This window comes from Taudactylus pleione, unplaced genomic scaffold (genome assembly GCF_031769625.1).
Source record: "Taudactylus pleione unplaced genomic scaffold, aTauple2 ptg000788l, whole genome shotgun sequence".
Lineage (NCBI taxonomy): Eukaryota > Metazoa > Chordata > Amphibia > Anura > Myobatrachidae > Taudactylus > Taudactylus pleione.
The window spans coordinates 6,483,460-6,499,969 of NW_028285190.1; the positions used below are offsets into that span (position 1 = coordinate 6,483,460).

The 16,510-nt window shown below is 44.6% G+C and overlaps 1 protein-coding gene across 1 annotated transcript in view; it reads right to left on the reverse strand.

Moving 5' to 3' along the window:
- GSDME (gasdermin E) overlaps positions 1-16,510 on the reverse strand; it is a 171,118-nt gene that overhangs the window by 77,347 nt on the left and 77,261 nt on the right. Inside the window, exons 4-5 of the mRNA XM_088457800.1 lie at positions 15,867-16,038; positions 11,982-12,102 (exon numbers count right to left, since the gene is read on the reverse strand). Of these exons, the coding sequence (XP_088313926.1) occupies positions 11,982-12,102; positions 15,867-16,038 (293 nt within the window). The remainder of the gene's footprint in view (positions 1-11,981; positions 12,103-15,866; positions 16,039-16,510) is intronic.

A 16,510-nucleotide genomic window follows, 5' to 3' on the forward strand; every position in this document is an offset into this window, starting at 1 on the left:
GCTCTGAATCAGGGCGTCCCTTTTTAAAAAATTCCGGCCTCCAGACCGCTCCCACAGCTTGTGCGTGCGGCCAGGCGATGGTTGCCATTACCTTGTGGTAGGGTCTCAGCACTCGCAATGCCAAGTGGACTTCCTGCTCTAATACAGCAGGAAGTCCACTACTGACATCATGAGTAATGTCAGTAGGGTCGCCCACAAACGGCAGGCGTTCCGTTTGTACAGCTACCCCCACCCCCCGCCTACAAAGTGGGGCGAGCTGTCGATCAACATCAACAGCCACCCCGTTTTGTTGCGAGCCCCGGAGCGAGTGATTTCTCGCTCGCTGCGGGGGTTGCGCATGCCGCGTGTGCGCATTGGCCCACCATCAATGCGATGGCGAGCGGGTCTGAATCAGGCCCTAAGTGTGGATGGGTTTTATAGCCTAAAGAAAGCTTCACTTGTAAATGGTTTTCATCTCAGAATGCTGGGTTTTATAAAACGCAGAGCTCAAACCTTTATGTTCTACAACTTTTATGGCAGTTTCGCCTTTAAATCTCCTCAACAACTGTTACAGGTCCTTGTGTGCCAAAGACTGGAGACACTGTGAAAGCAGTCTTGGTACACAACCTGTTGCTAAAAAATAATCCCGTACTAAGGCTGCTGTAGCACCATTCCAACACCTACATTTGCCACCCACTGTAGCACAGGCACTGCCAATCTCAGAAGTCAACACATTTTCATCTCATTTATACAGTTACTAAAACCTTACTGTTGTAATTGCATTTTAATTTTTCCATGTGTAAAAAAAAAAAAAAAAACACTAGAGCATCACGAAAAGTATTCCCAAATATTATTTTTTATATATGTTAAGAAATGCATGCATACGTTAAATGCAAGTCTCGTTGCAAGATGGCCAGAAAATGATGAAGTAATGACATTACAGTGTGTGAAGCAGTCTGCTTGTCATGTACTGCTGAATTAGTCCTTGCTGGACTCAGAAACCACGGGAGCTTAAAGTTCTGTGTTTTTTACACGGACGTTACACGCGCTATTGTACACCAAAGTGATATGCTGATTTACAGTTGGAGGTAAAATGTAACTAGCTGCTCTGCGCAACTTGCAGAGCCGCATTTATCTCAAGATGCGTCTGCCTCTGTAAGGATAGCATATGCTCCAGTTTTACACAAGGAGATAACAATAGTATTTGATGCTAGGATCATCAGTACTATACGCATTTTGTTTACACCAGGACATGTGACTGGACATTGATTGTATTAAATGCTAAAGTGAGACTAAACAATTCATACACAATATAGTGCTTTCATGAAGTGTCATATGCATAGTCTGTGGGTCTGATTCAGAGCCGGACGCTCTGACCAGAGCGCTCGCTCTGAATCAGGGCCCACCTCCATTAAAATGGAGCGTCCTCCTGGACGCTCGTATAGCTGTGGGTCACCACCCACAGCATATACGAGCGTGCAGGATGATGGTCACGATGGTCTTGACCATCGCGACCATCGCCACTGCGAGCAGAAGTCTGCGGTTGAGTTTTTCAACAACAGGGCCAGGAGTGATTTTTGCTGTATCAGAGCCAAAATCACTCCCACTGACATCACTAGTGATGTCAGTGGGGCCGGCGTCTGACGGTAGGCGTTCCCTTGGGAACGCCTCCGTCTCGCAGGCACGCCCCCGACACGCCCACCAAAGGGGGCGTGCTGTCAATCAACATCGACAGCACGCCCCCTTTGATCAGACACTACGAGCGAAGGAAAGTCCTTCGCTCGTCGCGTCTCGCGCATGCGCACGACGGAGCTCCCTCCGTCGTGCGCATGCGTAGTGCAGACCATCGACCCACTTGCGAGCGGACAGCCGCTCGCGAGTGGGTCTGAATCAGGCCCTGTGTCGCAACAGTGTTATTACTATATACAAAGTTGCATTTATTATGTAAAATACAATGAAATAAGAGTATGAGGTTCAAATAAATACAAACATCTGTTGTCTCACCCTTTGATTAAAAAAAAAAAAAACCCCATAGGATTCTTCTTACCTGTGAATGCAAATAGACCGCTGCAGCCACACTATTATATTATATAATATCAGTGGGACAGATTAAGAAATACTCAACCAATCAGAAGTGTCTGACAACTGTCATTATCATGAGTGCATGTTATGCATCAGGCGTCGAGACAATATAAAATATACGCCCCCTGACGGGCACATATTCACCTTTGTTGTTGCCTCACTGTAACATTACTTACACCCTTGCAGTACTCACCCCACACTAGCAGGTCACCCATCCATTCCCCATTTTAATTCCAAGCCTAAGGATTAGCAAGCACAAAAAGCGGCTCTGCGCATGCAACTTACGAAAATGCATAATTTTCTGCAAAACAAGATTCCTGTGTCCATCTCTACATCAGCCCCTGAGTATGTATTATATCAGCATTTGCTCACACTGCCTCCCAGCTGCCGTCTGTGACCTCTATATATCTTTATCATCTATTTTTACCTAGTGATGACAGCTTTCTATGCTTTACAGTGAACTGCAATAGTAGCTGCATAGTACATCTGCTAGAGTATACAACATACAGCATATTTAGTGCCTCAGTCTACAATCAGGTGTCAGGAGATGAATCAACTAGGAGGAGAGGTCAAGCTATGCACTCTGGAATGTTCGGTGTTACTATATATTCCGGAAGATGTACAGAAGACATTGAGAGACAGAAGCTTTTGAGGAACTATTACAAAACAGCAAATCATTTAATGAACCTAATCAGAGTGGAGGCAGCGGTATTATAGACCAAACCATTATGCTGCCCATTACCTCACTAGGGACTAGTACTACATCACTGAGTCAAGGCTGAAAATTAGTCTATCACACACTGGCATCGTGAAGGTGACAGGTCCACTTTTAGAACATACAGACCAATTTTGTATATGTTGGTTAGTGCTGTGGCTGGTGAGTAGGGTGGCTCAAAGTGATAGGAATTATAGACTCAACTCTCCATCTAGGACCTATCCTGAACATGTATGGACTCTTCACTACTCTTTTTAAAAAACGTAGTGGAAGCCTCATGGGGGCTTGAAAGCCATGGATGGGATTTAATTCTGCATTGGAAAGCCAACTTTACCTCCAGGATCAAGTTAAGCAGACATAATAATTCAACTAGGATATGAGTTTGGTTTTGTTGTTCCTACTGTTTTTTTAAGTTAAGCTGTAGTTGGGTTGGAAATTTTATATAACTTAGAGATAGTGTTTTGATTTCACCCCAAAAAATTTGCTATATAAGTTTTGAGTCTATTTGGGATTCATTCATGGTCCAAGTTTAAATGACCTTCTTTAAGTATGTTCAGTGAAAAATTCTCAAGGGAATTTAGTGAAACAATAAGGTCCACGGGCTCTAATGACTCAGGGGAAAATGGAGACAGCTTTTTGCTTGGTACCGATTCATGTGTAACAATAAGTTTTCACATCAAACATTTTATTATTATTTTATCATTGCTCATCAATGGTTTCTTCATTATCGTATTTTTAATTTTTATTTATTTTAAAGTTTTTCTACCCTTTTTAAAATGCATCACTAAAAACAGGATTTTGGCACTTACCGATAAATCCCTTTCTCAGATTCCACAGGGGAAACTGGAGTCTCAGTACAGTGGGGTATAAATGTAGGATAACCGGGAGCTGGCACTTTAATAAATCTGAATAGTAGCTAGCTCCTCCCCCTCTATACCCCCCTACAGGTCAGTCTTAAGAAACTGTGCTAGAAAATAGAATAATCGAGAAGAGAAGCTAGAACATTCATGAACAAAAACAAATATGCAAACAAATCAAGCAGACCTTGAAAAAAAAAAAACTACTCTACAAAACAGGAAGAACAATAACCAATGCAGGTGGAACAGCGCCGGGTGGGCATCCAATGTCCCCTGTGGAATCGGAGAAAGGGATTTATCGGTAAGTACCAAAATCCTGTTTTCTCCTTCATCCACTAGGGATCACTGGAGTCTCAGTACAGTGGGGACGGCCCAGAGCTCACATGCCGGGCGGGAGAGCGCTGAGAACCCTGTAAAACAGCACGGCCAAACTGTGAAGTGGATGCCGCAAACGTGACAAAACGGCAAGAGTATGCCGGCCTGACCAAGTGGCCGCCCGACAAAGCTGGGTCAGGGAAACACCATGGACAGCCGCCCACGAAGGACCCACTGAGCGCGTAGAATGCGCTGTGATTGAAGTAGGAGGTTGTTTTGATGCAGCCAGATGGATTTGTCTGACAATCAGACAAGCCTATCTAGAAATAGTTGCTTTAGAAGCCGGCCAGCCCGGACGCGCCATATCATATTGAACAAACACCGTATCCGATTTCCGGAGGGATGTAGTCCTATCAACATAAATCCGAAGAGCCCGGACATCGGGATCTGGAAGCCGAAGAATCGTCTTTAAACACCGGAACCACAATCAGTTGGTTGATGTGAAACGCAGACACTACATTAGGCAAAAAAAAAAATCACTGCGTACGTAGCTCAGCCCTATCCTCATAAAAAATGAGGTAAGGTGGACGACAAGAAAGCGCCCCTAGCTCCGACACACGCCTAGCAGAGGCAAGCGCCAAAAGGAGAACCACTTTCCATAATAAAAATTTTAATTCCACAGTCTGTAAAGGTTCAAATAGGGAAGACTGTAGAAATGAGAGGACCAAATCCAAATCCCATGGGGCCGCTGGAGGTACAAACAGATGGTGTAACCTGACAACCCCTTGAAGAAATGTCTGGACATCCAGCAATAATGCTAGTTTCTTCTGAAAGAAAATCAACAGAGCCGATATCTGAACCTTCAAAAAGATCCCAGACGAATACCTGCTGATAAACCAGCCTGTAGAAAAAAAAGCAGCCTGGCTAAGTTGAATACTGACGGTGGCGCACCCTCGCATTCACACCAAGAGACATACGCCTTCCATATACGATGATAGTGCTTTGAGGTAACTTCCTTTCTAGCCCTTAACATAGTAGGAATCGCCCTGGAAGGGATACCCTTTCTTCTTAAGATAGCTTTTTCAACAACCACGGCGTCAAACGAAGCCGCTTTAAGTCCTGATAGACAAACGGACCCTGTTGCAGTAGATCTTCTTGCAGAGGAAGAGGCCATGGGTCGTCTATCAGTAGAAGATGTAGGTTGGAATACCACGCCCATCTGGGCCAGTCTGGAGCCACCAACAGAACCTTTACTCTTTCTCGTTTGATTATTTGAAGCAGACGAGGAAGGTGGGAGTGGTGGAAATAGGTAAACATACTGAAACCGCCAAGGAGTTGTTAGAGCATCCACTGCCACCACCTGTGGATCTCCTGTCTGTGAGCAGTAAAGTGGCAGTTGATGGTTCAACCTTGACGCCATGAGATCTACCTGAGGGAGACCCCAACGCTGACTCAGTTGTTGAAAGACCTGTAATCCATTCTCCCGGATGAATGTCTTGTCGACTGAGGTAGTCGGCCTCCCAATTTTCTACCCCTGGTATGAAAATTGCTACAGCAAATTCCTCTGCCCAGAGAAGAAGGCGGCTTACCTCCCTCATGGTGGACCGACTCGGTGCCGCCTTGTCTGTTGATGTACTCCACAGTCGTAGCCTTGTCGGACTGCACTCTGATGGCACGGCCCTTCAACAGAGGATGTGCTACTTGAAGAGCATAGAACACGGCTTTTAGCTCCACAATGTTTATGAGCAGTACCGCCTCCAGTCGAGTCCAGGGGCCCTGAAAGTGTCTTCCCCGAGTCATTGCCCCCCATCCTCTCAGACGCGTCTGTGGTGAGGAGAATCCATTCCCACATTTCAAACCGCTTGCCTGTCAATAGGTGAGAGGAATTCAGCCACCAAAAAAGAGATGTTCGAGTCCTGGGTGACAGTTGACCTAGCTGGTGAAGAAAAAGGTGGAACCCTGACCACAGAGAAGAGGTCCAGTTGGAATGGACGGGCATGGAACCTCCCGTATTGGATGGACTCGAAGGTCGCAACCATCTTCCCCAGAAGGCGAATACACAGGTGTACCAACACCCTGCGATGATGCAGTATCAATCGCACCATGTGTTGGATGGAGGTGACCTTTTCCTGCGGAAGAAATACCTTCTGCTCCACCGTGTCCAAAATCATCCCTAGGAAAGGCAGACACTGAGTAGGCTGTAGATGAGATTTTGGTAATTCAGGATTCATCGTGTTGTAACAGGAGACTCTGTTACCCGGATGTCCTGCAGTAATTGAGTGACTGACGGAGCCTTGAGAAGCAGGTCGTCCAAGTACGGGACGATAGTAATCCCTTGAATCCATAGAACGGCCATCATTACTGCCATGACCTTCATGAACACTCCTGGTGCTTATGAAAGACCGAAAGGTAAGGCCTGAAATTGAAAATAAGCGGCCCTCACTGCGAACCGAAGGAATGCCTGATGAGGAGGCCAAATGGAAATGTGGAGATAGGCATCCTTTATGTCCAAGGAGAAACTCGTCCCTCTCGAGCCCTACAATGACAGACTGCAGGGACTCCATTTTGAACTTGAAGGTCCGCAAATAAGGATTGAGATATTTCAAGTTCAGAATGGGTCTCACTGAGCCGTCCGGCTTGGGAATTACAAACAAGCTGATATAACAGCTTTGACCCTGCTGATGGATAGGGACATGCACTATTACTCGAAAAGACAGTAGCTTTCCTATTGCTTCCTGTATTACAACCCGTTTGTCCGTTGATACCGGCAAACCGATTGTGAAAAAATGAGGAGGAGGTTGGATCTGAAAATCCAATTTCAACCCCTGAATAATGATGTCCCGGACCCACGCGTCCTGGCAATACTTTATCCAAACTTCTTTGAAATTGCGAAGGCGAGCTCCCACCCTGGGGTCCCCCAGGAGAGAAGGGAGCGCGTCATGCCAGAGGCTTAACTGAAGACTTATCCTGCTGGGAGGAGGATGCAGTGGCTCTACCCCTGCCTCTGGAACCACGGGTGATAGCAGGAGCTCCTCTGCCACGACCCCTGAATCTCCCTGGGATACGAAAGGACGGTCTAGCAAAGGGTTTCCTAGGAGGAGGAGCCATAGATGGGAGATAAGTGGACTTACCACCTGTGGCTTGAGATATCCACTTATCCAGTTCCGTTCCAAATAGAGCTTCCCCTGTGAATGGAAGCGCTTCCACGGCTCTCTTAGATCCCGCATCCGCCTGCCATTGTCTCAGCCACAGGGCTCTGCGGGCTGAGACAGCCAAAGCCGAGGGATCTAGAGGAAAGACTACAAATATCTTCTGAAGCCTCTCCAAAAAAAGAAGCAGACTCTGCAATCTGTTCCACTAGAGGAACCAGATCCTCCGCCGGAACACCAGTCTCAAGGCCCTCAGCAAGCTGCATAGCCCATGCTTCCACCGCCTTGTTTACCAAACAGCTGACTGCAGGTCGAAGGGACACCCCCGCTACAGTGTACATAGACTTTAAGGTAGTCTTTAACTTCCTGTCAGAAGACTCCTTTAAAAAAACTGCTCCTGGAATAGGGAGCACCGTGTTTTTAGACAGACGTGACACTGAATGGTCAACTGAAGGAGGAGGAGGCTGCACGCCTGTTTCTTATTAAAGATAGACGGCCTAACTTCCACAGGGTCCATGTCCTCAACATGTAACACCTGGCGTATAGCTGCAATCAGCGCCTCTACACCCTGAGATACAGGCTCCGCTTGCTCTGGCACCTGTTCCTCTATAGGGTCCTGTACCTTCTCTGTATAAGGCATGTCGTCCTCTTCCGGATCATCCCACATAAGGGGATTCGGTATTAGTCTCCTAGCAGGGACACTAGAGGACGATGCCATGGGAGGAACCTAGGCTGACATAACCCTTGTGAGCCCTTCTACAGACCTGGCTAAAGACCGCGCCCAGTCTGGTTCAGAGAAGGCAGACCTCTGAGATCTTTCATCTTCTATTTCCCTGCGAGAAGCTTCCAGCTCTGCAGACATTTGAGACATTACTGATGTATTTTGATCAGCCCAAATAGGGTGTTGTGGGGATGCTGCAGTGTGTTTCTGAAACACACTTCTCACACAACAGGGAACTGGATGATAGTCCCTGTGTAAACTTCTCTGCACAATTCTTACAGGAGAAAGCTTTTTGTGCAGCCTTAGACCCCTTTGAAGTCATGTTACCAATTCAATGTTCACACACACACACACACACACACACACACACACACACATACATAGAAAAGGTAGTGAGACACACAGACACACACAGAGATACTGTTTAGAATGAAGAGATAAGGGCATAGAGGGAGATTATGCTTTTAACCCAGCCCAACCAGCGCTGATGCAGTGACCAGCGTAGTGTAACACAATATAAATGTGCTGTAAATCGCTGTGTAAACACAGTCTAACCTGCTCTTCAATAGTCTAACCCCACTGTGCAGTCACAATCTGGGCAGACAGGTCTCTCTTCTGCGTTTGTCAGTAGCCGGTGTCTTATAAAATGGCCAACAGCCTCCTTCTGGCAGCGCTGGGGCAGCTGGGAGGCAGGAGCAGAACTGTGTGTTAGGCTCTGCCCCCTCCGTTCAGGCACCTTTCAGCGCTGTATCAGTTGTTGCTTTTTAATGCCCGCCTGTCATTTTCTCCTGGCCACCCGGCTACTCAGGGTGCCAGGAGTCACTAATCTTCTTGCTGCCAAATGCTGCCGGGGGACCGCGATGAGCGCCGCACGCAGCGCATCTGGGTACCCCCCAGAGGCAGTGGTCTCTGTAGCTGAGACCCCAGCAGACGCCGCAAGCAGCAGCTGTGAGGTCTTCCCGGCAGCTCCAACGAAGCAGACAGGCAGGGGCAGTGAGCTGCCTGTCTGATCATCTTGCTGATCGAGGATCCTTGATTTTTAGCAGAGCTCTTTGTATGTGACCAGCTCCCTTGGCACAAAATTAAGACTGATCTGTAGGGGGGTATAGAGGGGGAGGAGCTAGCTATTATTCAGATTTATTAAAGTGCCAGCTCCCAGTTATCCCACATCTATACCCCACTGTACTGAGACTCCAGTGTCCCCTAGTGGATGAAGGAGAAAGACAAAAATCAGAACAAATGTGCAGTTTATTTTTTGGACTCTTTCTATATGTAGATCCAAAAGATGCAACTAGTACTACTTTTACCAGTTTTGGATACTTTAAAAAAAAAAAAAAAGCCGTTAGATTAGAGGATTATAAAACAGTTGCTAACACAGAATGTATTGTGATACCTAAAAATGTTAAACTCTAAAAGGTGCGTACACACTAGACGATATTTTACGCGATTCGCTGATTTCGATGAATCGGAACAACAAATTGTGTAAAATATGTCCAAATCGTGAGTGTCCACTCACAATCACAATGCGCGTACCCGCTGGTCGTACATCGCATCTTCAGATCTTTTGCCAATCTCATACATGATTTTGTGCAATAAACAGATTTTGTGCAGGATAGATCGTAACTCAGATTGGACACTTTTTAGCACCATATCGTGTCCTGGAGTGCCGGGGAGAGTTCAAGGGAAATAGCTCACGATATCTCATTGTGAGCAGATAATCTCTTGCTTAAACAAAAACTCCAATAAAATGGCATTTCATGTTCTACGAGCAGCCAAGAGCCTACCTGCAAATTCCTGGAAGCAATCCCACACTACCTTCTATACATATTTGCTAAAACTAGAATTTGGTAAAATTACTGGTACTAGTAGCCATGGTAATTTGGCACAATAATCTCACAATAAGACTATGGTAACATTGTGAGGACATCATAGGAGTGGTTAATGTGATTACTAACATGCCAGCGTCATCTCCAAAATACTGAGAGCTAGTTTTGGTTTGTTTAGACTATACTTGGAGGTGCTAGGCTTCTTTTATTCTTGGTAGCATTAATGATTTTGCGGATTCCTTGTTTCGCTCACAAATGTATGCAATTGGAAGTGGAGAAATTGCCAATAGCAACTAATCAGCTTCTAGCTAGCATTTATCAAGTACATTCTATAAAATGATAGGCAGCAGTTGATTAGTTGCTATGAACAGGTTCTCTACTTGTTTACTTCTCCATTTCCCAAATATCTGTAATTAATTCAAAACATTTTATCCAAAGCTTTAACCCCAACCACATGGCCATCTTCGGCTTTAGCTTTTTTCACAGGATTTAAAATAAGGGATCGATTTACTAAGCCTTGGATAGAGATAAAGCGAAAGGAGAAAAAGTACCAACCAACCAGCTCCTAACAGTCATTTTTCAAACATCGCCTGTGACATGGGAGTTAGGAGCTGATTGGCTGGTACTTTATCTCCATTCACGGCTTAGTAAATAGACCCTTAATAGCCAAGTGTCCCTCGGGTGGTAAAGTTCAAGTAGTATCATGGTCCGCAGCACAAGTGTTAAGGACAGTTTGGTTCCTGGGTAGAAGTACCAGAATATTCGACCTGGGTTGACCCTTTCAGAGAGAAGAAAAACCCATGTTAATCAGCAAATTACCGGGTTGAAATGTTTGACTCAGTAATTTGCTCTTCTGTCTGAAAGGGGTATAAATGTCCCCAGGGCACAGGCTGTAACCGAGGGAGGTGGGAACTTTCCACACCAGGATAACAGCGGCCGTACACTGCGCACTATAGCCTACATTTCATGTGCGCCAATGACACATGGAACATTCTGTGGTGGGGAGAGGTATCCACAATACAATACTAATTACAACTTTTACTTTGTTACAACCTAAGTTATGCTACTAAAAGTATGAAAACATTATTGTTTGCTTAGCATATATGAATCAATGTACAAGGCATAGTGTAGACAACAAGCACCGTTAAGAGGGAAGATAAATCAGTATTTCTCCTTTCTTTCCCATTATAATTAATGCCCTCAGTTATGTTCCATGCAGGGGCGATGCCTGGATCATTATTGAGACTACTTTTAAAAAAACACAAATAATTTGATTTCTAGGAGAATGTACATTATTCCATCTTTTGTTAGTAGAGTGGATCCCAGAAGCAACAATGAGCACTGCAAGCTACGTTCTAAGGACAATCCTGAGGGCGCCAGGCCCTGTTACAGCACCGCTGACAGTCTTTATGCCTGTCCATTACACAAACTGGAATGCTCTGAATGGAGTCAGATTCAATTGTTCCTTTGAGTGGAAGAGTGAAGAGGTTTGCCGAGAGGAAGAATAATTAGATAAATATAGGCTTTAGGCTTGTTATCGCCATAACTACCATGTTCTGTTAATCGTTCAAGGGGTTTATGTAAATAGGGTCCAAGTTCAGTGTTGCAGCACGATTTAAGCCATAATAATTTGGCAACAATAATTTAAATAGACAACACCATCCATGTACAAAACTTTTCTTTTTATAAATTGATAACATTGTGACTTAAGTTAAACAGCTATAATATTACAATAAAATTCATTAGTTTTATTGGACCTTTAACCACTTAACTGACAATTTTGTTTTACCAAAAGCCCCTCAAAAATTGTTGATTTTTTAAATCCCTCCATCCCCCAAATTTCTTTCATTGGGGCATTACCGCCCCTCCCCCCACCCACAGTGCAAATAGAGTCATCATCGTCCCCTTGGGAATTACCACCCCCACCACCATAAGCATTACCCCTCCCCTACATGCTGAGTGAGCCAAATAGTACTCAGGAGGGAGGACTAAGTTCCCCTACTCGCACTTCGCTCCTCAGAGCATGTGCTGAGCTCTCCAGAACGCCGTTCGGGGGCACAATTCCGGCACCGATGTCGGCGGTCACGGACCACCACCATCACTGCCTGGAGGGCCAGGGAGTCAGAGGATAATTCATTATGCATAGAATGGACCTCCTCTCTAAAAGCCAGGAGACACACCAGGACTACATGGTCGCATGGGATGTGACAGTGTCAGCTAAAGCCCAGCTGCATGGTTGCATCCCAATGTGACGACGCCAGTTAAGCGGTTAAATTCCTGGTTGTTTTAAGCAGCTTTCAATGTTTTATCACCACGCTGTTTTAGCTACTGACTTACCAAAGTGACCATCGCATTGTATAAACACTTCCACTACACCGTAAGCAATGGTGGTAGGAGCAGGTATTTCCAGGACTGTGTTCTCATCCTTTGTAACATTCCCATTTTCAGTCACTGTTACCTGCAAAACAATAATAAACACTTAATATATTATTAGTAAGGAGCATTATAAATACACTGGCAAAAGCTGAAAAAGAACCTCCAACCAAAAAGTAACATTTAGTACACTCCCCAAAAGCAAAATAAAGAAACTTTTCAGCACTAATCCCTGATTCGGTGGATTCAAGCTGAAGATTCCAATGGCCCAACACTGCTCTCCTTGGAAAGAACGCTGGAAGGACAGTCAGAGCCTTGGAGAGCCACAGGTCAACAGGACTCTATTTCATCCTAAGTTCGCGAACTCAACGCAGAACTGGATTTAGACACATTTTCATAACCATGAAATATTAACTAAGAAATGGTGAGAGGATTTACTCAGGGTCAGACTGGCCCACAGGTGTACAGGGGAATCCCAGGTGAGCCCAACTACCTGAGGGCCTCACCACGTCCTCTAGGGGTCAGTAACTTGGTGGAGCAGGATCATTAATGAAGCTACACCAAAATTCTCTCTCCTGCCAATCAAAGTAGGTGCTTCTGACACAGCCCTGTCCCCTCCTTTATAAAAGGGCACTGTTCTTTGCATGTCCTCTCTAATAGTTGCCCAAGTCCCTCTGTGCTGGCTGGCCACGCCTCCTCTGATGGCTGGCCACATCCCTTAAACTTGGGCTCCTACCAATGCATTCCCTTAATGCCCCAGTCCGACACTGGATTTACTTCAAACAACTACTGTACAGAACCTTTGTTATCAAGAACACAAATGGAATTGGATTAAGAAAGGAAAGAACCAGAATCATACAGTGGAATTTTTAGTCAGCGTTAGGGGACTATACAGTCTCACAATTGCAGCACACTACGGGGCTGCTGCGACCGTGTTAGTGTCCTTTGCCATAGTCGCGCCTGTGACTTTATGCTAATGATAGAATCAGTCCTTATCCTGGTGTACAAGCGTAGTGTGAGTGTGGAAGGTCTGGGACGCTAACTTTGAGCGGCTGCAGTCGCAACCATCGAAAGCACCATCTTGCTTGCAACAGCTCCATGCTAAGTGAAGAATATCTGTCACAGATATGGCCTCCAATTTACACATCAGAGTCCAGAACCGCTAATGTGCCTTTCGCGCGATGCTCCTGAAACACACCCACAAGATGGAATATCTTTGTGCGTCTGCACAGCGACCTCCCAGGAACGCCCAAGGCATTCCAGAGTCCATGCGGCTCAAACGGATCTGCGACTCTGTGCGCTAACACCATGGGACGCATGCAACGTGTGACTTCTTTTTGCTGTTGTTTTAGGGACCTGGATACATGCGCAGTGGCAAAAACATTGCCAGCTTACGTGAACATCGGTAATGTGTCCAAATCAGATTCAGTCACTATGGGACAATCAAAAAGCAAAATAGCACTTATATGACGCTGCAAGTGAATTCACATTGAGGAGTTTCTTTTTGGTAACACATTACACCGTTCATGTTCTAGTACACTATTAACTGGTTACTGTATTGCTGCAGGCATAGATTGTATGTATCTAAAGGATAAAACAGACATAAACGGGCAAAAACTAAACTTAGAAAAATGAAACAATATGAGATACAATTCTTAGGAGAAGCAATGCGTGATCCTGTGCCAGACAGATGGGATCGAAGTCACTGACTACATCTCAATGTGAGGACAGATTGTGAAAACGCCAGGTGAGAACCAAGAGGATGGAGGGCCCTGCTCATGAGAGCTTACATTCTAAAAGGATAGGGGGTTAAATTGTAGGGGAGCTGCTCAAGGTGCCACCAGCACTTCAGAATTATCTTTGATTGCAAGGATCTATTTTTTGTAACATGTTTTGTATCTCTTCCCTCCGAATTTATTTACTTGATTAACGGTGCTCAATACAGTAGTCTACTGATTAATAGGAATACCGTACGGTCAGTAGTCATTTCATTGACTTTATTGACTTAAGCACAGGGAAAACGAGAACTGTAGCTTACTGCACCTGAGATCCTTCCTGGGTTTAATGATTAGTAACGCGAGTAATGACAATGCTGTCTGCAGAGTGACCAATATTTGGGGCCAGTTATCACAGCAGGTGAATGTAGGGCAGGGTTACACTAGGTACTGCATGCAGCTCTATAACTGGTCATGAAGCATTTGTTTAATTTGCTTATAATAAAAACACATTTTACTATTTAAATCTGTGGGGTACTAGTGACAAAACGGAACAGTAAGGTCTAACTGCATTGGGCACCCCCTATTTCCACAGCCTAAACTATTCCATTGGTACACAGCAACGGGTCTCACAGTGAGTGTCCAGGACCACCCACACATTACCAAAGTTATAATATTTTATTTTATTTTTAGATGAAGGTACCTGCAAATGTACACTGTATACATCCATAAATGGCTTTACAATCATGAATGTGCCATCATCTTGCCGTTATTACAAGGATGTGAAGTCACTGAGGTGAATGGAATTGGTAAACGACAGAACATCTGTTCAAGTCACCGGGGGCTGGCATAATAACACTGCTATCACACTTCAGTCATTCCACTGTCTCCACATTGCAGGCCCTCAGGCTTTAACAAGGAACAGGCACAAAAGTTATTTCTATGCCCATCTCTAAAGTAAAACCTAAACAGATTTTTATTTTTCTACTAGAACACAAAGCTGCATTTTAAAAAGGTCTAAATCCTTTCAAAAAATACAAAAAAAACAATACCTTTACATAATGTAATCTATAGTTTTGCAAAAATCACTATTGAATCAGATTTTGGACCCCCTTCCCATAACTAATAAACTATGACGTTGCTGAAGTCTTATGTTATAGCTACATGTTATTTACACACTGCGGAGCTGTAGCAAAAAACACATGAATTGGCGATTCATTATTCTCATGCTGAACAAAAGCAAAATAGTTTTTTTTTTTTTTTAAATGTTATATTTATGACAATAACATTTTTACAGAATGTTCTTTCTGCAGAACACAATCTACTGTGTACTGGGATCGTGTGCATTAAGTCCTTCATATTCTACAAAACGTCAGGTAATTGTTTATTGGTCTTGAAATTTTAAATAAGAGGGAATGTAAACTCCATTGTGAACAGCTATGCACTGTCAGTGCTACAAGTCTACCATGATAGGAAGCGCCTACAAAAGACTGGTGAACAAAGCCGGTTGTGTGACATGCACCTGTTCCATAAAAGAAATAAGGTCAATCATTTATTTGGATCACTATACAGCACATGGCCAAAACAGGTCCTGCGGTCTAGCTCGCAGACCCCCCCCAAGCCGCAGCATGTCGCTGTTAGGGGGGGGCGGAGCGGAGGCGTGGCTGGCCAACGATTACGGAAACAGGGGCATGTCACCCGTTTTCCAGGAGGGACTAGGCCAGGGTCTACGTTGGTGTACACAGATTTCCTGGCCTTGCAAGTGACCAGGACCCAGCCAGGCTGCGGTAAGCTTCAGCCTAGCCAAAGGAGCAAACATCGGACCTGTTTGTGTGCGGCTCTGCAATTCTGTCCATTCCTGAATCAGGCCCAGCGCTCACTCACACACACACACACACACACACACACAACAATCCTCAGCGAATGAACTAGCTCACAAGAAGGATGTAATTTAGGCAACCAAGTACATTTTCTGCTATTACCAGCAAACCGTTTCCAAATCAGTCCTGTAAACTATTTACTGGGCATAATCCTATTGTGCCTACAGATCTGGCTGGTACAAGTAATTCCAGGAGCAATCATTTCTGTGCAATCGAATATAAAACCAGAAACTTACAGCAGAAATCCCTCTTACCTTCACAGTCTTTGCTTTAACTCCAAGATTACCTCCGAACTTCTCCTCTGTCTGGGTGTGTGCTGAAATGATACACTTCTGTGTGGTGACAATCTTCTCTTTTAGGATACACAGGATGTCATTCTTGTTCTCCTGCAGCTGCCGTATGAAGGGATGCTGCACGTTTATTCTCCTGTAAAAAGAAAATTAAAACTAAAACTTGCCCAAAATATATTTTATTAAAGAGAACTCTGTCCTGATCATTACTGAGGAAGGCGATAAGCCATCACTCTAATTATAAATTAAAATGTTGGCTTCTCTGCAAAGTACTCTCATCTTTATTGACTCTAAAGGAAGGGTTCTTAATATTGAGCCACTAATCTTCTTTGTGAGAACGAATGTAATGAACTCTTCGTTCAATAAGGCATTAATGCAATAATGCATTCGGACTTGTCTCTCCGATATAAAAGTGCATTAGTCATTTATACATGTTGCTTTTCTGTCCATTGTTTGATCAAAAGGGGGATTTTCATCTTGCTACTATGAAGTAGCAACCTTGGATGCAAGCAGAAATAATGAATGTTGATAGATTACAAATATATGTCTCCCTCTTCTGGTTTTCAGCATGTACTGCGTTAGAGACAGAGTGGCAGAACATATTTAGA